Below are 24,083 nucleotides of genomic sequence, written 5' to 3' on the forward strand. Positions count from 1 at the left end.
TGATTTCAACAGGAATTAGGCACCTAAATATCTTTGAGGATGTTGGCCTTACTGCAGAGCACAGCGCTTGCTACTGTAATTCTACTGGCTTCACTACTTACAGCAGCAAAGGTTTGCAGGATCAACCTTAGGGCTGCTACTGAAGCTCTGAAAGTTACAGTTATATAAACCCCACAAGCCTCTCCAAACATGCTGTGAAGTAAAATGTCGGCATGACAGAGTGGCTGGTCCTCCTGTGTCATTAAATTGAAAACAGGCACCAAACTCATGCAGTCAGTCAAAGACAGGCCTGTCCTTCAAGCTCAGTAAAAGCTCACACCAGGTCAAATTACCTCAGCTACAGAACTGCTATTGTCCAGCACACAGAGTCCAGGCTGTACTTAACTGCAGGCTGAAGATTAAGGAAACATCAAACAGCCCATTTTAGCAAATAAGCTCTATTTGGATCTGCCAAGTGTCTATTTTTGGCTTATTTCACTTCTTAGATTAAGGAGAATATAAAAAAATAATATACTGTAGTTTAAAAATTCCCGCAAAAGCCCATAGCATTCCCCTGTTAGTAAGACTATTTGGCGTTTTCCACAGTCAAACCAACTTACAAATATTAACTAATATTCAACACATCCTATTAGGGAGATAAGAATATTTAAGCCAATCTTACAGAAGGGGAAACTGAGGCAGACAAGTTATGTGACTTGTTCAAGGCCACAGAGGAAGCCAGTGTCAGAGGCACGAAGAAAACACCAGAGTCCTCAGTCAGGCTCAGGTCACTTCCCATGAAGAAAGGAATCAGCTGGCTTATGCACTGCCCTCATTACCAGTCTAATGAGAGGGTGGGTTATGAAGAACAGGGGTTACTGGTTCCTCACCAGCTCCACATTGGAGGGGGAAGACTTGTTAGAAAAACAAACTGAGGTCCTGATTAAGCAAGGCTCTTAAAAATATGCTTTAAAATTCAGTACGTGAGTAGCCCCAACCAAAGTCAAAAGGACCATTCATGTGCTTAAAATAAGCACATACTTAAATGCTTAGTTAAACTGGGGCCAAAGCCAGTTCACAAGGCAAACAAACACAATCAACTTAACTTGTCAGGAAGTGAGACAACCAACTTTCTAAATGTTAAGTTATTTTCCTTTAAATTGCCCTGTTTAGGGAAATTTCCTCAATGATGAGACTTTTTATTTAATATTTTCCCACCCCTTTTCGAGCTTATTCTGAGTTAACATTTCTTTTCCTGTCCCCCTTTTTTAAGCAAATCTTTGGAGATAAGGCAGCAAATAGCTGGGGCGGGGGAGGGGGACGACATTTGAAATGCAAAGGTTTACATACAGTTTGCTGTACTGAGGGTCAACTTTGTCTCCAGGACAAAGTGAGACATCTAGGATACACTGAAGAAATGCACGCCAGTGAAAATTAACCATGCTTTAAAAAAAAAAAAAAGGTATTTTTAAAGAGATATTGCATAATTTTACAAGGAAAATAAGCCTCCCCTTTTCTGAAACATTTTTATTTACTCTTATCTAGACATCGGGTTGGTGAGATGGAGGAGGCTGGGAGACTAAAGGAGTTAGCCAGTGGAGTTCACCAGCAAAGGCAGACAGAGATCGGGGTTGGGTTTTTTCCTCTCCTTAACTTGCAGATATTATACAAGGAAGATCCCACAATGGGAGGAAAATGGCACCTCAACTCCACCGTTAGCGCTCCCTCTGCCTGCACATGACAGGCATTCTGATTCTGGACGCTTCCACCCAGGCCCCGGGTCTTGACTTGCTAGGAATGTGGCCAGAGAGTTCTTTAAATACATTAGGAACAAAAGACAGACAAAGCAAAACGTAGGTCCTCTGCTTAGTGGGGAAGGATTGCTAGTAACTGATGACATCAAGAAGGCTGAGGTGTTTAATGCCTATTTTGCTTCAGTCTTCACTGAAAAGGTTAATGGTGACCAGAAACTCAACACAATTAATATTAAAAATAAGGGGGAAGGAACTTAAGCCAATATAGGGAAAGAACAGGTTAAAGAATATTTAGATAAAGTTAAATGTATTCAAGCTGGCACGGCCTGATGAAATTCATCCTAGGGTACTTGAGGAACTAGCAGATGCAATCTTGGAACTGCCAGTAATCATCTTCTAGAACACATTGAGGACGGGTGAGGTCACAGAGGACGGGTAAAGGGCAAACATAGTCCCTATCTTTAAAAAGGAGGGCCCAGAGAATTATAGACCAGTCAGCCTAACTCTGATACTTGGAAAGATACTGGAACAAATTATTAAACTATCAATTTGTCAATGCCTGGAGGATAATAGGGTTATAACGAACAAATATGGCAAACCAACCTAATTTCCTTCTTTCACAGGGTTACTGGACTTGTGGAGAGGGTGTAGGGGGAAGCAGTAGATGTGATGTATCTTGATTTTAGGAAGGTTTTTCACACAGTCCTACATGACATGCTCACAAGCAAACTAGGGAGATCTGATCTAGATGAAAGTACTACATGGTGGGTGCATAAGTGGTTGAAAGACTGTATTCAAAGAGTAGTTATCAATTGTTCGCTGTCAAACCAGGAGGGTGTATCTGGTGGGGTTCCGCAGGGGTCAGTTGTGGGTCTAGTACTATTCAATGTTTTCATTAATGACTTGAATAATAGAGTGGACCGGATGCTTTTAAAACTTGCAGGTGACACCAAGCTGGGAGCAGTCATAGACGAGTGGTGGGCAGCCAGACCTAGCAGCCAGAACTAGAATCCACACGCACGAGACAGGAGTCAAGAGTTGGCTGGGTCAGGATACCGAGAGGTCAGAAGCAGGAGACAAGAGGAGACTGGGAACCACAATTCAGGTGTCAGGAGTCAAGCCAGAGAAACCGGAGTGGGGCGCACAAGGCACATAGTGCAGAGCAGGGTGGTGCCCAGTTGTTCAGACAGCTTCCTGCTCCTAACACTGGCTTATGTAGGACCAGTGCCCAATCAGCTGCTCTTGGACTTTGCCAATAGGACTTTGGGGCAGAACCTCACATTGGGGCTGGCTTTCATAGGTCTCAGGCAAATTATTGCAAGCAGGCTGCCAGGTGGAGGGTTGGAGCATGGCTGCTCCTAGGAAGCTTGTGGGCCTCCAGTCGAGACCCATAGGCCATGACAGGAGGGGTTGCAAGCACTTTGGAGTACAGGATTAGAATTTAGAACAACCTTGACAAATTAGAGAAATAAACAAGATGCAATTCAATAAAGACAAGGGCAAAATAGTTTACTTAGGAAGGAAAAAATCAAATGCACAACTACAAAATGGGGATTCCCTGGCTAGGTGGTGGTGCAGCTGAAAAGGATCTGGGGTTTATAGTGGATCACACACTGAATAAGAGTCAATAATGTGATGCAGTTGTGAAAAAAGCTAATATTCTGGGATGCATTAACAGGAGTGAAGACAGACACAGGAGGTAATTATCCCACTCAGCACTGGTGAGGACACACATGGAGTCCTGTGTCCATTCTGGGCACCACCCTTTAGGATAAATTGGAGAGAGCCAGAGGACAGCAACAAAAACAATAAAATGTTTAGAAAACCAGACCAATGAGAAAAGGTTAAAAAACTGGCCATGTTTAGTTTTGAGAAAAGAAGACCGGGGGGAGGGAGGGAGGGCGGGATGGGGACGGACCTGATAACACTCTCCAAATGTAACGACTGTTATAAAGAGGACTGTGAGTAATTGTTCTTCATGGCTGCTAAAAGAAGCACAAGTAGTAATGGGCTTAATCTGAAGCAAGGGAGATTTAGGTTAGACATCAGGAAAAGTTTCCTAACTATAAGAGTAGTTAAGTACTGGAACAGGCTACCAAGGAACTGTGGAATCCCCATCACTGGAGATTTTAAGAACAGGTTGGACAAACACCTGTCAGGGATGGTCTAGGTTTATTTGGCCCTGCTCCCGCACAGGGGGCTGGATTTGGTGATCTCTCGAGGTCCCTTCTAGCCCTACATTTCTATGAAACATGGAATTTAGGCATTGAGAAGTTGAAAAACTGGACCTACCCAAATTCCACATGGAATTTCCTTTAAAGTGATTCTTAGCTTATATGTAATGTCAACATTTTCATGTACTGAAGGAGACATTTTCTAAATGGGACAGGAAAGGTATTTTTTAAAAAGTATTTATCATTTATTTAATCATTCACATTTGCACTCCAGACTAGACTGGCTTGTATTTTCACATAAAATTAGTCTAATCCATTTACTCTGCTAAAGTGCTCCTTTTAGCATGTAAACAGAATTTAGTTTTAAAGACTAGATTAAATTACTCATAGTAATTAAGCAATGATGTAACCCCTTCCAGACTATGAGACTAATTTCATCAAGGGAGTCCAATTACATCACATCCAGGGCAAAGTCAGAGGGGTTTTGCTTATAGCTCTGAACCTCTTCAAATGAATTATATAGTCTTGATGAATATAAATATCTTTGGAAATGTAGTGGGGTCTATAATTCTCTCTATTCTTTAGTATCTCTTGCCAAACCTTCCCTTGTTGCTCCTAATTCTAGAAGCATAGTTTGAATCTGAAAATCATTCACACTCCAAAAATCAAAAGTCGTCCATTGAACCCTCATTACTAGTATTGGACATCAGTTTCCAAACAGCACTCCCCACTGTTCAGGAGCCTAAATATAATAATTACCATGTCTCAGAGGCCAGTTACCCTTGGGTATTCTGCCTAATTGAGCATTTAGAATCTATTTCCCTTTATGATTTTAGCAGAGTCCTTCTTAAATATCACCAAAAAAGTAAAGAAAATCTGGGGTATAAAAAGGATATAAAAATTAAACCTTTCTGAACAGCAACAATGGTTCCCGTAGCATTCCCGCACTGACATCAGGCATTCTCGTGTATCCTATTAAATGCATTTGCCTCTGCAAAACTATACATAAATGGAAGATGTAATTCCATATCTGGGTTCAGGTGTCAGTGAAACTCCTCTGGTTTTATTCCCAGAGTTTCAGTTATTAGAATCCCTCGAGAGGGAATTACAGCATGATCTCCAGTTCAGGGCACATTATTCTTTACAGCTCACAAGTATCAGAACTTAGAATGATACAGTTAGTAAAAAGTCTCTAGGTCCTCTCACAGGACACAAGTAGCACCTAATAACCAGTTTCCTTGAAGGGAAAAGATTAACAATACCTGGAGAGAAGAATATTGCAGTTCTGAGCTCTCCGGCCATCTATTACCGAAAGCTCCTTGACTTTATGTCTGGAACTCAGTGTGTCATCGATGGCATCTTCTTTCTACAAAAAGCGTGATGAGAAAATATGAAGAAACACAGCATATCCACATTTGGAACCCTCCGCACACACCAGTATCATATATAACTGGTCTTCATTAATCATGAATGTCACTAAGGCTTAGCATTAAAACCTGTAGCCTGTAACTGAAATATAATAAGCCATTTTATAAACCAGAGCATGCTTTGAAAGCCACCAGGTAGAAATGTAAATATGTTTTCACACAGGAAAGTTTGAGAATCTACAAACGCACATACACTAATGAATAAATAAAGCAAGCCTTTCCTAGCATATGTATTTGAGATACTTCATTAGATCTTCTATTGAAATGCTGTGTTATGGATGGTCACAGACTCAAGATCACTTTAGTTCTTCTACTGCCACTCTAAACATCTGCAGCATCCACTCACACAGTAATACTCAAATACAAAGTGACCACAACCTGCAGCATTTATTACCCTTTAAGGGGGAGACTTCCAAAAACATCTATGGGATTCAAGAGTACAAGTCAACAGGACTTGTGTTCCTAAATCCTTGGTAGGTTTGACAATCTCCCTCAAATGATTTACAATATACGAAATTGCAGTTACACATGCAGCAGAACAAAAACGGTCAGAGATTTAGTAAACCTGGCTTATGAGGAAAGGTTAAAATAACTGGGCCTGGGTAGTCTGGAGAAAAGACGACTGAGGAGGGATCTGAGAACAGTCTTCAAATATGTTAAGGGCTCTTTTAAAGAGGATGGTGATCAATTGTTCTCTATGTCCACTGAAAGTAGGACAAAAAGTAAGCAGCTTAATTTGCAACAAGGGATATTTATGTTAGATATTAGGAAAACTTTCTAACAACAAGGATAATTAAGTACTGGAACAGGCTACCAAAGGTTTTTAAGAACAGGTTAAACAAACACCTGTCAGGGATGGTCTAAGTTTACTTGGTCCTGCATCAGCACAGGGTGGTATGGACTAGATGACCTCTCAAGGTCCCTTCTACATTGCTATGATTCTATCCATGGTATAAAATACATCGTAACAAACATAATGAATATTACTGAGCTACACAAGTGGTCACATTTCCTCTGATTTTATTTACACTGTTGCAATAATCTTGGATTAATGTTAATAGGTGAATACCTGCCTATTCCAATGATTTCCCAAGGAACAGAACACTGGGAAGGAAGGTGATAATGCTAGCAGTTGTCTCTCAAAATGCATAGCCATTTAGCTTGGGCATCAGACCACTTCATACTTCCAGGGTTTAAAGTGAGCAAAGACATACATTTCTGTTATGGAAGACATTTGCAGTCCAAAATAACTAAGTACCTTTTGATCCTGTTACCATCTAGGAATGAGATTTTTCAAAAGTACTTAAGTGTTGGCCCAACTCTTCTCCCAGGAACTTCAATGGGCCAACTTTGAGTGCTTTTGAAAAATCTTATCCCTAGGAATAAAACCAATATTCAAAAGCATCTTAGTGACTTGGAAACTTAAGTCCCATTTTCAAAAGAGTTGTAAGTCCATCTCTCATTAAAAGTCAATGGCCTTTAGGATAAACTAAGCCACTTTTTTCCCAAAAGCACTTAAGACCCATTTTAAAATTTTACACTTGTTCTCAAACTCTTGTACCTAAGGCAAGTCTGCACAGGACATGTCAAAAAGCATGGAGGAGGTTTGGTATTATCACTATACTTTCTCAGGTTATGCTGTGTGGCGCTTTTTAAAAAAATTCTAATTAAAATATTAATCATCTTTTACAATTATTAAAATATAATATCCAGTAGTATGGCATATAGCGCTATCCTACTTCTAGGTAAGTGTGCTAAACCTGCATTAATTGCTCAAACTAAACATTAGCAAAATCATCATGTTAATAAAAACATAAGATTTCAGCAGAAGCTCACTTACCTGTTTGGAGTTATTGTTCACACAGAAGTCCTACAGCCATAGCAGAAGCATGGAAAAGGCAGTAAAACCAAGTGCAATTCAGTGGTCACAGCAAAAGAAAAAAGAGTCAAAGCATAGTCAGGAAGAACGTATAATACAGAGGTCTCTACTGCAAGAGAAGCACCTGGGGCATACGAATTCTGACAATGGATAATGAAAATGAAAATGCACTGAGCAGTAAAAGAACATAAATGAAAGGGCACTGAATGGGAAAAGCACGCAAAACAGTGACAGGCAGGGGAAGCATTGGTATCTGCTGTTTCATCAATGAACCATGCAAAGGCACTCTAAAACAGGGTGTTAAAGCGAAACATGGAAGATAGAAACAACAGGAAGTCCGGTGGCACCTTAAAGACTAACAAATTTATTTGGGCATAAGCTTTCGTGGGTAAAACCCCCACTTCTTCAGATGCATGGAGGCCTAACAGACTAACACGGCTACCCCCGATACATGGAAGATAGGAAATCCCTCCAAACGTTCTGAAATTCTGCGATCCTTTCATGCAAGAATCAAAAAAAGCTGTGGAATAGCACCAGTGCTCGTTAAGCAAACACTGGGGAGAAAATTGCAATTTCAATGAGTTTTTGGGAATTTCAAGGAGTGAAACGTCAACACATCTGCCAGGAAAAAAAACAGGGCTTTGACATGAAAATGAGATTCTCCCTCCAGAGCAAACTTTGCAACGGCAAAACTTTACCATGGCAACGTGTTTGCCCAAGAACTGTCTCACAGGGGAAAAGCTACTTGGGAGCTAGGCAACCTTGCTAGGACAAGAGAAATACCCTCCCCATACCCAGATTAAACTTTGCCATTGCTCAGTTCCCCAGATATTTAGTGGACTTAGGCATGCCCCTGTAGCATCAACCACAGCTGCACAAATCTGCAGCCTGGTGGAATGGGGTTTTATCATGAAGCCACCAACATGGGTTTTCCCTATTTGTATGCTAGGGTCACTCTGCATAGCTCTAAAGACCCCATCATTCAGATGTGCAATCTGGAGTAATGTTCAAAGGTGCAGAAATACACCTTTTTGCATCAAAATGACTTCAGTGTTAGATTTACTCCAAATCCAGTTACTACACAATCATGTTTCCTTCCTGGCCATTATGCTAGAAAGCAACTGACAGTCCGGATGGCTGTTTTAACTTATTATTAATCCCTGAACAGACTTCCATCACTACAGCAATTTTAAAGGAAGCCTTTTTACGTAGATTCCTGCTGACTTTCCGCCAATCAGTTTATTAGCTCATGAATGGGGTGGGGGGGAAGAGAGAAAGGGGAAGTGGTTATATAAATTACTCCAGAAGTTTTGGGCATTGATTAAACTAACACCTAGTAATGAACCTGAATTTTAGCCTTTTCTTTCCACAATGCAATTTTTCGCTTCAATAAAGATCCAAAATGAATTTGTAAAAGCTTCCTAGAGTTTTGAACTAAATTTAATCCAACCAGGGAAAAAAAACCCTAGCCAAAATACAAAGGAAGATCAGCAAAACACTGGCCTGAACTCCACTGTCACTGCCTGCTAAGCTGACGTGCCAGAGATCTCTTTCACAAACAGCAATACACGAAGCTTCACAAGGACCTAGAGTTGTGACTAGCTGGAGCAGAGTGATGATGCTCTAACTCCACCTTGAAACACTGCTGGAGCTAAGCATGTTTCTGCTTCCATTAGGGACAGGGCTTTAGTTTCCAGATTCTTCATTCCCTGGGTAGTAGCCCCCTTTTTGCAGGTTTCACATTTTTGTAGCATTTGAACAGCAGCAGCAAAAGTGGTGCCCTGAATCTTGCTTTCAGCTTTGTTGGGGGTGGGGGTCAGTATTCCTTCCTCTCCCTCAAGATTCAGTGCATTTCTCAGGAAATCTGCTTGGTACACAGGGAAGGGGATAAATTGGTGAGAAGAGGTATGGGGAGTTGGGTCCCAATCCGTAATTAATTTTTACCACTGGGAGTGGTCCCATTGGCACATGCCTAAATCTTTGTGGGTCTAGACCCTTGGAATGCATGTCTGCACGGGTGTCTAGAATGTACGAAAGGGAAAGTGACAGGCACCAAATCAATATACAAACTGCCTTAGTGGGTTTTTTTTTTTTTATTCTTAGAAAACTTGCATGGGCCAATTCAGATCGATCCTATGCAGCTCTGCCTTGCACAGCCACGATTTAACTCCATGGGTTACCCAACTCTGGAAGAACTCTCAGGAGCATCATTTCACACAAATAAGCTGTTCCTGAGCAGCTTCCCTAATGAGTTGGGCACAAAGGATGCCCAAAACTTTTTTTTATTTTTTAAACATTCCCAGACTTGAGCCCCCCGCAAACATTCAGTGAGAGCACAGCTCAGCAAGGATAAAAGCAGTTATAAGAACGTTGTAATCATCTCCAAGGAAGCATTGCATTCCTGGGATATTTTAAATCAATCCAAAGACGTTAAGGTATGGAAATGCAGTTACAGCTCCCAAACAACCTTCACTCTGTCCTCTAATGAGGTCATGAAGGTGGAGAAGAGGGTTAAAGAGAAACCGATTTCTTTCTTTACAAAAATCCTCCATCTAATCAGTCCCCTCAAACCCTTAATTCTAATCTTAAAGTATTTGCATGGTACCCAGGGGAGGGGATCCCTCTCTCCACTTTGCTTTATTAAAGGGGAACTATTTCCTAGCTTCAGGGATAAACTCTCAGCCCAAAAAAGCCCTGAAAGACCTGTTCTATTCTGTCCTATCTAGGTTCTTATACCATTCTCATCATGGTAGTAACCATAGGCCATGGGAGGTGTGTGTATGGGAGAGGGGCAAATCAGGCCAGGACCTGACCACTTTTTGGCCAGGCCACAGCACCACTCAATCAAATGTGGCCGTGGCCACCTCTCTATCATGACTTAGGGGCGACTAGGCCAAATTTCAGAGTGGGTGGCGTTGTAACCTGATGTGCGTGGGAGTCAGAGGCGAGGTGAATCTGGGAGCTGTTTGAGGTAAGTGCCGCCTGGAGCCTGCACCCCTGGGGCCCACCCGCGCCCCAACCCCTACCCTGATCTCCCCGCCACCCTCTGACCCCTTCGATTCCAGCCCGGAGCACCCTCCTGCACCCCAAATCCCTCACCCCCAGCCCCACCCTAGAGCCTGTACTCCCAGCCAGAGCCCTCATACACCCCTGTGCCCCAATCCCCTGCCCCATCCCGGAGCCCCCTCCCACACTCTGAACCCCTCGGTCCCAGCCTGGAGCACCCTCTTACACCCCAAACCCCTCATCCCCAGCCCCACCCCAGAGCCCACACCTCCAGCCGGAGCCCTCATCCCTCCCCCCGCATCCCAATCCCCTGCTCCACCCCGAAGTCCCCTCCCACACCTTGAACTCCTCATTTCTGGCCCCACCCCAGAGCCCGCACCCCCAGCCAGAGCCTTCACCCCCTCCTACACCCCAACCCCAATTTCGTGGGCATTCATGGCCCGCCATACAATTTCTATACCCAGATGTGGCCCTTGGGCCAAAAAGTTTGCCCACACCCAGGCTAGTGCTTGGCTGGTTTGCAGGCAGAATACAGTGTATCCATCTGGCTAAGCAGGTTTTGAGAGAGGGAGAGGGAGAGGGAGAGGGAGAGGGAGAGAGAGAGAGGGAGTGTGTGTGTGTGTGTGTGTGTGTGTGTGTGACGGGGGTGGGGGGGGGAGGGTGCGGAAGGACCATGCATAGCAGGGCAAAAATAAAAAAGCCAGACAAATGCTGCAAGTGTGCAGAAATGGTTCATAATTCTTTTCCATAAAGACAGACAACACACACAGAGCTACACAGGCATATGCCATTTTGTAACTGTGCTGAAATGGAACGTCCTTGGATGTGGATATTTCAGGGAGTGCAGATTAAATAAATACAGGGTGGCACAAAGCGGGTTATTTACAAAGCCAGGATCTGAGGACCTTCAGACCACAGCGCAAAGTTCATTTTTTCCCCCAGGCATTTGAAAGGGAAGGGAATTTGGCAGGGGTGAGGAAGATGAAGGCTGTAAATGGGGAGTAATTGCTGGAGGAAGATTTGGCCTCGAGTGGCCTGGTTTGTTGGTGGTAGTATATTGAAAGGCACTGTTCCAAATATAACTAAAGTGGAACAGAACTCAGATTTCCTGACTCCCAGTCCTGTGCTTTGGCCAAATGACCACTTGCCCCGCCCTGGCCCTTACTGATGCTGCTCTCCAGCTGTGCTTAATGCCTTATGTACTATTACTATTCATCATGGTCACTTGAAAGCAACATTACCACCTAGCTGAGGTCCAAAATCTGGGTTCTGTCACAAAAATGATTTTGCAGAAAACAATATGTCCCCTGAACTATAGTCAGAGATGGGTCTTGAAATGTGTCCCCTCCAATTTCACAACATTCCTTTGAGAGATCAGAGACTCCAATGTAAGAGCCCTGTGGACACAGACCAGAAAGTTCAGCTGATCCATGTAGGTTCCACTGTCCAAGCAGAGTGATGTGCCAGAAGCCGCTGAAATGCTCTACTAATGGCAAAAAAAGTAATATTGATGTTAATTAACCCTTTACCTGTATTAGTCAGTGGTGTGTTACCAGTAACAGGGATTTGTGTTCTTAAAATCTTGAGAGAATCCCTCTAAATACTGCTGAGTATTTTGAAATATTTTAAGACAAATACATAAATATTCGATGTTCTCAACATTGTTCTCTACGTGCAGGGGTGTGTGTACACACACAGAGCAAGAACGCATGCACACAATGTTGAGAACACAATTTAATTGAAATATGCAAAGGATGCACCATGCTCGGGCGTGGGTGATCATTTATACACCCAGTCACTTCTGAGAGTCACAGGCAACAGATACACACCCTTCAGGGAAGGAACACCACTCCTTTCTGCTTTCCTGACCTTCCCCAACACTGCTTATTTCAATGTCTTGTGCCAGCCCCTCCCCAGCCTTTTGCTTTACTATGACAAATTCCTCATTCACCCAAAAAGTTTGACTTTGATGAATTCCTGATTTCCCCCCCCCCCCCCTCACTCTCAAAGCTCCTTTTGATTCTAGCTCCTCTCTAGAACTATCCACATTTCAACGCTCACCAGTACCCATCTACTCAGGCTGAGCAGACTTGGCAGCAACGGCTGTTCAGAAGTGCTGGAGAACGTGTTTCGCTGGTCATGTCTCCAGCCTCTATGCGTTCTGGTGCCGGGAGGTATTGAGAGCCCTTTCAAAACATCTTTGGTCCATGCTCTGTGCTTTATCTTTCATTACTATCACCTGCTCTCCCAACCAGGCCATTGGCATTAGTTACAGATCAACGGCTGCTCAAATTAGGTGTTTTTGTCCCTCCTGAGCCCTCCTCTCCAGAGCATTTGAAATATTCCCTACATATATTGGCTCTACAGCCAATGCAGCTATTTGAGGCTTCATCCAGCTGTACTGTCAGCTGAGAGACAAATTATTTTTAACCCTCTGCCTTGTAATAGTCTCATATCTAATCTACCTGTGGATTAACTGGCTCACACTGATAGCTAGGAGGACAAAGACACAAGCTACCCACTAGCTCTCCAGTTCTTGCTTCCCTCCCATTTCTTATTCCTCTCTCACCTTCCACTGTGCCACGAACCTTTTTGCAGACTATTCTACAAATTCAAGAATGGAACCCAACTGCACCTTCATCAAACTTAAAGCAAGGGGGAACGAATCACGCTTAGTGACCTGCTTCAAAATACACTCTCGCTGTGCTTCCTTTTCTTAGGGAACTCTCGACCTCTGCCCTGTTCTAATCTGGCGGTGATCTCTACCTTGATTAGCATCAGAAAGAAATTAAGCTTCTTACAGAAGGTGCATGTTTATCTGTTGAATCCACTTGTTCCCTGCAAAGTCCCTCTGCACCAGCAACTAGCAGAACACCCACTGATCATTCTGGACAACTGACTAGGCAGAGTTCACCACGCTTAGCGCTATGAATTCCCCTGCAGTCCCATCTCTTTTGGCAGCTCTCAGTCTCTGTTGACCCTCATACCACATTAAAAATCTCCATCTCTTGCCCATCCATGCCCCCAGTTCAGGAAAGCAGGTGTCTATCCTTATGTACTGAAGTTATTTGCTGAAACAGTCTGTAGCAGGGTGGTTACCCGCTCCTGCCCTGTGGGGCTTAACAGCCAGCCCTGGGAGAGAGCCAGGGCTGAGGGCAAGAAAAGCTAGGCTGAGTGGGGAAATGGCCACAGCTGGGACATGCCCCAATCAGGCCGCAGCTGGGCCTATAAAGGGGTTGCTAGGCTGAAGCTTACCCATTCTCTCTCTGCATTCAGATAGGGAAGGGCCTGGCTGCAGGGACCTGAGGGAATACCTAGAGTGGAGCAGGGCTGAGGGGGAAAGGCCTTGGGAGCAGGGGAGCTCCGGCCTGGAAACCCCCAGGCTGAGAGGCCTAGATTAGGGCCTATTAGGTACTGGAGTTGCAAGGGGGCAGCCCATGGGTAAATATAGGCAGCAGATCCAAACCCCCTTGCCTGTGATGAGTGGCTGAGACACACAGCAGTCTGCCCCGGGGAGTGGGGCTAAGCGATGACTAGCAGTAGCCAAGACTGAGGCGAGGTGGGGGTAGTGGGTGGGGGTTCCCTGCGGAGGGGAGACCCTCAGGGATTGTTGGGGTTTACTGCCAGGGGTCAGCACTCCAGTGGGAGGGGGCTCCGGGCCCTGGGAGGTACTGGGGCCGGCGGTAAGGTGGATCACGAGACAGCAGAGGGCGCTCCAGAGGCTGATGAGCTAATTCCCAAGGACAACCAGCAGGAAGCGCTGGGTGAGTCCAGCTCTATTACACTGTCCCATAAGGCTTATAACAAATTAAAATTAAAAGCTGAGACTTGTTTGCAGTATCATTTTTTGTTTAATACTCAAACTTCACTCTGGGCTTGCTAAAAAAATAAGGAATGAGATCCACACATGGCTTGAGACAGACATGAATTTTCAGCCCAATATGTAGAAGTGAAGCATTTGCTCTTAGAAGTGATCCAAAAACATGACTACATTGTAACCACATCTGTGTGTTATTTTTAACCATTCCCAATAATTTCTTTTGCGATCCATCTTCCTTACATGCCTCCGCTTACACTGTAAAGCATGCAGTCAGGTGTGTATGCGGTGTGAATAGATCTGTATCAGGCAGCTAACCAACGTTTAAATGCAAAACACAGGCATGCACAGGGAGTGTGAACCAGCTGAGCTGACAAGTTAAAATGGCATTAGGGTGAAATAATGATAAAATGTATCTTCTGAGATCACATCTGACATGGAATGATTGAATCTGTGCAACACACACACCAGACCATTACCTGCTGTCTCTGGTAAGCAGAGAACGTCCTTTCAAGGTCTTCAAGATCAAGGATTTTAAACACTTTTGCATCATCAATATCAGTCCACACGGTGCCTGCCAGCTTGTTCTGAAACATACCAACGTTATTAGATGCTAGGTTTCTTGATCACAGTGAAATCGGCCGTTTCAAACACTGCTGACACGTGGTGCATCACGCGCCGCCCTCAGTTATATGAATAGGCTACATAGACCACGCATCACTCGTCCCAGATACCTGCACAAAGGTCAAGCGATGGAGCGAGACTCTTTTCCTTGCTAGGAAAACAAAATCATTTAACGGTCGGATCCATGATCTCTTTATGGAGAAGAAAGTGGCATGTCAAACAGCAAGTGAGAACGCAGGGCTTACCTCAGGCAGCTTAGACCAGTTGAAGGATTTGAGGGCATTCGTCGGCTGTGGGATGTTTTTCTTTTTGAGGGCTGAGCCCAGCGGTGCTCCAGGAGGCGGGGTTATCCCGCCTAGGGGAGGGGGGCCAGGTGGAGGGGGTGGGCCACCAGGAGGGGGAGGTGGGGGCGGCGGAGGAAGGATTCCACCAGGTAGAGGGGGTGGAGGAGGGGGAAGAAGGGCTCCTAGAGCCTGAGAAGGTAAAGGTCCACCAGGTGCTCCAGGTGGCAACGGGGGCCCTCCTGGAACAGGAGCAAATATTGTCCTCTGAAAGAGAGAGAACGAGCGTAGTTACAAAAGGGGGCTACAGTCAATCATTTTAAGCCCTTATGCACATTAACCTAGACCAGGTGCTGCTCACAGAGGGCTCTGTTAGTTAAGATGGATGTCAAGAGCTGACACATTCTTAAAGAATCAGGAAACCAGTTTAGGATGTCCTGCACTTCCCGGCAAAGGTCCAGGACAGGGCATCGGGATAGCTGCCATCCTGGAAGACACTGGAGATTGAACTGGGCACCTCCTGGAAGGCATGAGTCTCTACAGCTTGAGCTAAAGAGCAAGGCTCCATTGCTGTGTGTTGTATCCAGCTGACATCCTCAGAGGATGGATACAGAGCGTTGGGGTGGCCAAGGGATTACATATCTCCTCTAGAAGCTCGGCTTGAGCACCAGAGGCCCCTAGCAGTTTGAATCCCCAAAGGGCCACTATTTACATCCACCATCTTGACGGACACCTGGGATTGAACCAGGGACTTCCAAAGTTAAAAGCACGGGTCTACAGCTTCAGCTAAGGTGCTAGGCCAGTAGCTGGTAGCTGTAATGGATTCACATCCTGTTTAACTTCCAGTTGACCCAAAATGGGTTTCTATGTAAAAGAGCATCTAACAAGCCTACATGGGAGGCAACCAAGGAACAAGGCAATAGCCATCGGCCTAATAAGGCTATTTCCAAGGTTTAAAGCTGTCCCTTCTCCAATTAACTACAACTCTGATTTCTTGCAAACACAGTTGGGCCTTTCCCACACTCAAGACAGTTTTGTATCCAGATTTCTTCATCTACATTCTCTGTTTACTGCAGTGAGAGAGAATCTGGAACTGCACCATAAATGGGAAGTTTGTAGCGTGCCCTTACCCTATTCAGCTCATGGAGCTGTGCTGTGAGGTCTGCCACCTGTTGCTTGACGTGCTTGTGCTCTGTGGACTCTTTTTCGAGTTTCTCTTTCATCTTACTTAAGGTCTGCATCATCTCCTCTTTCTCCTGAGTCTTGGCATCGCACTCTCTCTCCTTCTTTTCCAATTTCTGCTGAAGCTCGTTGTGTTCTAGCCCCCCCGCCCCCAAAAAATTTCATGAAGTCACTTAACTACACGTTCTTCCTGATGGCAAACTATACACATACACGCGCACGTGTGCACCAGAATAAAATCCTTGATTTCAAAAGAAAAAGTAAAGCCAACAACAAAGAGAAAGGAAAGATTGTTGAGTCAACAGGACAAACTAGGACCATTTACTTCCCTTCCCCCCTTGTGCAAAGGGCATTAACCCCTTCTCAAACATGATGGCCAGGACTAGCCACTGTATTTAGTGTGACTTTAAGACAGATCATACACAGCGACAAGGAGTTCGCCAATGAACTTTTCTTTTTCTTAAGTTACACACAAACAGGGTGAAATCCTGAGCCTACTGAAGTCAATGGCAAATCTCCCATTGATTTCAATAGCGCCAGGATTTTATCCTTAGTATTGCTGAGAACAGTAGCTTTGGAGAGGTCATAAGTCAGACTCTCTCAACCACTGATGTAGATATCAACACTGATATTTCAGGCTTTTGTGCCTGATACTGTAGTCTAGGCTGCCCTGCCTTAATTTAGCCCCCTATTCAGCAAAGCTCTTAACTTTAGCCACCTAAACCCATTAGAGTCAATGGGACTTAGGCACATGCTTAAGTGCTTTGCTGAATCAAGAGAAGCCTCCCTGCTGGGCCCAGATGTCCCACTGTTACCCATCCTGTTAATTCTGCCATAAACATCTAATCCACAATGTACCAAGAACTAGTTCTTCTGCTCACAAGACCAGGTTTTGGAGTACCCCAAGTTTAAGCGAGGGTTAAACGACGGTGCATAACTGAATGGGAGGTGGTGAGACTGTCGAGCTGAGGTCCCACGGCAGTAAAATAGCATGGCTGGGCCCGGAAAGTCAGGGACCTACATTGCTGTACCAAGGGAGATAAAGAGCAGGCTTGCTCTTGGCTAGCAGAGCATTTAAAATGGATTTAATTTACATGCCATATTAGAACATGACACTCGAGATTTTTCCACCAAAACATTTCCCCAAATGCAAAAGAACAGTGTTTCAACCAAAACTAAAAATTCTTCAGAAAATTCATATTTTGGTCTAAGTGGGGGTTTTTTGAGTTTTTTTTGGACAAAAAAAAGTTGAAAAACATTGGGTTTCAGTTTTTCAATAATAAAACCAATACATTTTAACTGAAAACAGACTTTTGTCCTCAAAATTTCTTGTAAAAAAATAAATTGGCATTTTTGACCATCTCTAGTCATGGGCACTATGGATATAGCATAGTTTTAACCTAGTTAGATGCACAACTCCCACTGATAAAAATCAGTGAAGATTCCAGTTTGCGTGTGCATGCGTGTGTGTATACACACGCACACACTTTATCTTAAGTTATGTATGTACGTATTAGATTTAAACTTAATATTTTATATTTTTCTGTCATTCACCTTTTCGCATTTTTTCTGCTTGCTCTTTCCACTGCTTAACTTCATTTTCATTAACTAACCTAAAAAGAATAGAAAAGTAAGTTTAGGAAATAATCTAACATAGAAAATAATACAAAAAGCAATAAACGAGATTAAAGTTGTGTGTAGACTGCAAAATAGCATTTGCAAATACTTGTTGAATACAAATCCCAAACTGACTTCACTGGTGTTGAGAACATCTTCTATTTGCTTTCATGAACATTCATACTGGCAAATTTTTGTTTGCCAAGTCTTTGCACGGCCATCTTGAAAGCTCTGTGGGTTTTGGAGTCACTCAGTTAGGAGACAGAAATGACCTTCAGTTTAGGTGGCCAATCACCGTACAAATACAATTATGAATAAGGAATACAGGAAAGAATAGCCAGAGGAAATAGTTCATGGGCAATCCATAGGCTGAGCATGGTTCATAGGCACATTTTATTGAGTAAGTTCAAACAAACAAATTCCTAAATATCAAAGTCTACCATACAGAATACACAAACGGGAAGAGGGACTATATTAAATATCATTCCCCACAAACAGTTCACCCTGCTCTACTTCAGATGTTCAAGAACAGAAGGCTGAAAAGCAAAGTCCACTTTCAAGTTATTAAATACTAAGCTGTTTAAAGGAAAACTAAGAGCAGATTGCTAAAGCTGCCTTGAGTGCGTGAATTAACCTTATAGCTTTAACAGATCACAGCCACTTCAAAACACAGCATTAGGACAACTACTTGTCCTCTGAGCATACTGTTCCCAAAGGAGGCCACGCACTTACATCCGGACGACATTTTTAATATTAAAGTTTTCCAAGGGAGTGGAGTCGGGGTCCTGCCCTTTGTCATTCTGTATGACTATTTGCTGTACAATCCTATCAAGCAGTAGCCAGTACTGGACAGTGTTGCCGGTTCTTTTAACTAAAAAGAGAAAGAGAATAAGTAGTAGTGGGAGAGAAAGAAACAAAAAAGTAAGGGGTTTTTGGAAGCTGCTTTTCCACCGCATCAAACGGAACCACACAAGCATGCATTTGTAAAAATAAAAGTTTATTTACAGTGTGTCTAGAGGCCCCACCTGAGATCAGGCTGCTGCTGTTAGGCATTGTAAGATACACAGAGTTTCTGTCACAAAAAGCTTAAAATCTAAGGGTGGGTCCACACTTGCGTTGGTGTGTAGAGTACAGACACTGCATGCCCAACTAGCACAGAAATAAATCGCAGTGTAGACAGTCAGGCACTGCTTAGGTGAGCAGAGACATGCCTGACTCTTACGGTATGTGTCCACCCTACATTGCTCTCTACACATCCAAGCAGTGCCTCCAGTGACTACTCTGCTATTTTTAGCAATGTCGTGTCCAGTTGTATGAGCCTTTCCCTGCCACAGTGAAAGGCTCTCGCAGTGGGGAAAGGCTCTGGCAGTTCCCTACCCCTACCAGAGCCTTTCCAGGGTGCACGTAGCTACACACTGCAGCGTGGATGCAGCCTGCCTTTTGCTGCGGCGGGTAGCTACGCTGACCCCTATATGTCACAAGTGTAAACAAGGCTTCAACAGAGAAGACAGATAGGGAAAGTGACTTGGCCAAGATCACACAGTAGGTCAGTGGCAGATCTGGAACTAGAAGCCAGGTCTCCCAATTCCCAATCTAGTACTCCGCCCACTTCTGCACTCCGCCTCTCCCCATGCTAGCTTTAGTTTGCTGCCAAAGATTAAGAAATTAAAAGGCATTCATATTGTATTATGCATTGTGTACAGTAATTGCTCTATTTCAGCTCCAGGTAAAATCAGAGATTTTCTGGCAGGGCTGAATACAAAGCCACATGCAACATCAATTCCTTATGCCCTCCTGAAGGGCTGTAAATGGATTTGTCTACTCACAAGGCATTTGGAGACAGTGATGAAGGATAGACATAAAGTGCGGATACGCTTCTGTGTGAGTCAGCCTCTTCCTCGTCAGTTCAAACATCTGAGTGGCACTCTTCGTGTCTACGTGAACCTATGGAACAAATTCAACTCAAAAGGTAAAAATAAAAAACGCAGACCCAATGATGCTACTTCGCATTTTCACAGCTCTCCCAATGGCAGGTCAACAAGCCAAAGAGAACTTGAGCCAACCAGCTCGGTGCTAGAGCACTGCATGAAAGACAAAGGACGTAATCTAAAAAATAAATTAATAAAATAATATGAAATGGGTAGGACACAATCTACCCTAGGATCAGTCTATTTAGGTACTTATATGGGTCAGTCAAAGTATTTCAGTGCCTTAACATTTATGAATTTATCCTCAACACACCCCTGGCTAGGTAAGAAAGTATCATCATTCCAAGAAGAAACCAGGGCACAGGGCAGATTAAATGACTTGCTGGAGGTTGCACCAGGAGCCTGTAACTGAGCTAGGAACTCGCGAATCCCATCCCATTGTCCTACTGCCTCTTCCATACAAGAATACTTTCCAAATATCAGTCCATGTAGACTGCAACCCTCTCTGATGCAAGTATTATCCCCATTTTACAGAAAGGGCACAGAAGCAGAGAACGAATAAGTGGTTTTCCCAACATCAATTCAGAATTCAGGCTTCCCCACAATCTCCCAATTTTAACCAAGACCACAATATGCTGATTTCAAACAAACAACAATAATTACAACAATAGGCAGCATACATACTAGTTCAAATCTTTTGGCAAATTCCAGTTCATCTTCATTTCTAAGCATTTCAAAAAAATCTAAATGCCTGGTGGGGAAGAAAAAACAAACAATTTGGAAAACAGATATTTAAAATAGCACTTATAAGATAGATAAGAGTAATCAACTGATTTGAAGGGTTTCAAAATCAATAATTAGCAATGATTTTCTAGAGAATACCAGCAACATCTGCAAATTTAAACAGTAATAGCAAAAACGTCAGTTATCAGAGTAAGGCCTGTCAGCTATACACTCCAAAATGCTTAAGAACACCTTAGTCAGATTTTGGTCTGGTTAAGTATCATAGTAATGTTCTCTCTCTCTGACAGCCCTATGGAAGAAGGAAAAATTATGCTCAGACAAACTAGGGGTGAAACTCACAAGGTCTATAACGCCACTTAAAAATTTAAAATTAGGGTGAAGTGGATTAAGATTAGGGTGAAGATAGGCCCTGAGCCTGCCCTCTGCACAGGGGTGAATTTCACCCTAGATGGCTGAGAAGTGTAAGCTTTCAACGTGCATAACAATGGGGCAGGTGCTGAGTAAACCTCCATTAACTTCAGTGCGGTTTAAGCAGACTTTTGCCAAATGTTATACTACATGGATTCTGCTTAGAGCCAAAGAATCTAGAAACATGTGGCTGTCACTCTGAGCACCGGCGAGGGAGTCCTTAAAAAGAGGAAGCTGGCCCCCAAGAAAAGGATGAATCCAGCAGATGAGCTGCAAGTTATGGAATAGTTTTCCTCACCTGTCTAACGTTGAATTTTCATGCTCCCTTAGTTTATCAATGACTGGTTGAATTCCCAGCATTAGAAATTCATATCTAAGATGGAGTCTGAAATCCAGACTTTCCTGAAAAGAAAAGACAAAGGGTGAACATTGCAGGACGCAGCTCTACTAAAACTCTATTTGAAAGAGCCCCCACAAAGAGCCACACACAACTTACCACTCCAGCCCCTTGGCTCAGGACCGCGTTAATGAAGGACATGATGGCTGTCTTTAAATTCACTTCGTCTCGATACCTTCCCGTGCTTTTATCCAAGTCATTCATCAGCGTCTGCCAAACAGACCGATATGCCACAGGGTGAAAAAATGCACCGCAGAAACAACAAACCACGAAGATTTGAATGACTCGTTTGTGGGCTCCCAGAAACCTGATGAGCCCCATGCACTTCTGATAATGGTAACCCATTTACAGGGTTTAAATGGCTAGACACACACTTCTACAGCTGTATAGTGCTGCTTAACATTCCCTGCCTTGACATATACTGCTAATGTCAAATTGTTACATCATATCTTCCGGGGGTGTTATAGTCCTGGAGCTTTAAGATTCTAGTTGCTCTGCAAAAGCAAGTTAGTTTGTTTTATTTCCTTATAAACCAGTAACTCTTATTCAATGGAATTCAGCTTGCAGGACAGCGGGGATTTTCAGGCTCCAAGACTACATCCGGCCTCTGCCAGGTAAAACACGGAGATGCAGGGGAGAGCCCCAGTTCCAATTCCCTGGTTTTCTGCTCAGCCCTGGCTCATACCAGAGCAACTCAGGGGGTACTCTAACTTGCACTATCTGGCAATGGTCCCCAAAAGGCTATCCCCTGGCTGGAGACGGCCAGAGTGCGTTGTGCCCTGGCCTCGCCCACTCTCCATGTGCCCCCTGAGAAAGAGGTGCAGGAGGTGTCTCTGAGTAGCTAGGGGCTTGCATCCGATTTCCAATCGGATAGCACAAGGGGAACAGAGCAGGGCAGGGCAGATGATCTTTCCCCTCACAAACACCGTGTAAACCTGAGGAAAGGAGTTTATGAAGCATGAAGAGAAAACGGAAGACCATGTACCTGAAAGCGAGTCCTTTCGCTGGCGTATTTCTGGTAGTGCAGCATGGCCTCCAATACCTTTTTGTGGCCCCCAGGAACCAGGCACACAGCGCCCATGATTTCCAGCACTGCCACCTTTGTCTTTATGTTCTCGGTGCTCAGACTCTGAGCAATTACATTAATACTCTCTGGATGGGCCAGGACATGAGCCCGTCCTTGAGAGTTGTTCATTAGTGCTTTTATACACCCAATGAGAGAGGTATGTATTCGAGACTCTGAGGTCTCATAGTCCATGCTTTTCAGAAAGTTCAGAATACACGTCAAGCCATCCAAGTCGATAAATCTGGTTACAAACCTGTCACGAAGAATATCACATTAAAACCAATGGAAAGAATCCCTTGATCTACACATTAGACTGTATTGCATTTGTTAACTCACTCAAATGATGCCATGTATGGCAGGTGCATTCTCTCCTGGCAGAAGGTACCTGCTAAATGGATGAACACACAAAGAGCATGCTGTTGATTCCAGTGTATGGTAACAGACAATGGCAGATGCCCAGCAGTAAAAGGGTTAATCACAATCTGAGGGCTTGTCTAGATGGCAAATTAGCGCCTGGCAAACTGGGGGGTGTAAATCTACAACACACACTAGTTTGTTGTGCATGAACTGGCCCTTTGGATCCCGTTATAGCGCACTAAAAGTGCCCGAGGGCGCTTTGATCCGCTCCTGTTTCAAAGTGGAGCAGATGAAAATGCACCAGGGAATGTTCAACATGTGGTAGCAGGGTCCACACGGCCAGTGAGCGCCTGGCACATTAGGGCGCTGCAGATTTACACTCCAGCTTGCCTCACACCAGCTCGCAGTCTCTGCAAGCCCTCAGGAGAAAGTCATTTGATACTTTTGCCACTGGCTTCACCTGGAGAATGAGGAGGCCTGAGAGTAACACTCATTTTCAGTGATGTTTAAAGCCCCTAAATCCCATTGACTTTCAATGGGGGATTTAGGCTCCTAAATCACTTGGGCACCTTTGAAAAGTTTTGCCCCAAATCAGAGGCTGGGATTTTCAAAGGCACCTAAGGAAATGAATCTCCTGGGATTTCAGTGGGAGTTGGATGCCTAATGCCATAGTCCCCTTTGGTGATGCATCCAGCTCTGTTTGTTTCACAACCTGTTTTTTAAATGTGAAGTGGAAATACTTTATGGAGCCACACACATTTGCAGCACTTTTCATACTCAAAGGGACACCCCATGAAGTAGATATTGAAGTTGGTTGAAAACTTTCCAACAAAACAGTCTTCTGCCAGAAAAATACTGATTTGATTAAATCTGAAGTGTTAGCGGGCACAGGTTGATTTCTGCAAAATTGCATTTAGAAAGGGGGGGAAATCAGTATGAAGCATTTCATTTTTTTTTTTCAGAATAACTTTCAGGGTTTTTATTATATTTTAGCAAAATATAAAATGAGTCAAAACCAAATCAAAAGGTTTTGATTGACCCAAAACAATTTTCTCCCCAAATTTTCAAGGGAAATTTGAATTTTCAAAGTGCCACTCCAATCTGGAGTGAAAGCAAAATTTCAAAAGCACAGAATTTCCTTCAAAATGGGAATTCTGGGTCCCACACAGTCCTAGTAGAGATCATCATGTCTCATCTTACAGATGAGGAGACTAAAGGAGAGCTGGTAGTCCCACAAAGTAGCTAAGGTCTGAGCTGAGATTGCAGTTCAGGACTCCGCAGCTCCAAGTCTCCTGTTCAATGCTGATTATGCCTCTCATCTATCAATAATATAAACAGATATTTCTATTTTAACAGGTTTCAGAGTAGCACCCGTGATAGTCTGTATTTGCAAAAAGAAAAAGGAGGACTTGTGGCACCTTAGAGACTAACCAATTTATTTCA

General features: G+C 43.8%; 1 protein-coding gene across 3 annotated transcripts in view; it reads right to left on the reverse strand.

Moving 5' to 3' along the window:
• The window catches only part of DAAM1 (dishevelled associated activator of morphogenesis 1), a 185,588-nt gene that overhangs the window by 31,322 nt on the left and 130,183 nt on the right, over positions 1–24,083 (reverse strand). For 2 of the 3 annotated variants that reach the window (XM_073349967.1, XM_073349966.1), the window contains exons 6-17: positions 22,203–22,536; positions 21,317–21,427; positions 21,119–21,222; positions 20,353–20,419; positions 19,567–19,684; positions 18,473–18,611; positions 17,678–17,736; positions 16,072–16,259; positions 14,906–15,208; positions 14,516–14,623; positions 7,175–7,204; positions 5,170–5,273 (exon numbers count right to left, since the gene is read on the reverse strand). In XM_073349967.1, coding sequence (XP_073206068.1) covers positions 5,170–5,273; positions 7,175–7,204; positions 14,516–14,623; positions 14,906–15,208; positions 16,072–16,259; positions 17,678–17,736; positions 18,473–18,611; positions 19,567–19,684; positions 20,353–20,419; positions 21,119–21,222; positions 21,317–21,427; positions 22,203–22,536 — 1,665 coding nt within the window. The remainder of the gene's footprint in view (positions 1–5,169; positions 5,274–7,174; positions 7,205–14,515; positions 14,624–14,905; positions 15,209–16,071; positions 16,260–17,677; positions 17,737–18,472; positions 18,612–19,566; positions 19,685–20,352; positions 20,420–21,118; positions 21,223–21,316; positions 21,428–22,202; positions 22,537–24,083) is intronic. The other variant, XM_073349968.1, reaches the window with a different exon arrangement.

Source organism: Lepidochelys kempii, chromosome 6 (genome assembly GCF_965140265.1).
Source record: "Lepidochelys kempii isolate rLepKem1 chromosome 6, rLepKem1.hap2, whole genome shotgun sequence".
NCBI classification, from domain to species: Eukaryota; Metazoa; Chordata; order Testudines; family Cheloniidae; genus Lepidochelys; species Lepidochelys kempii.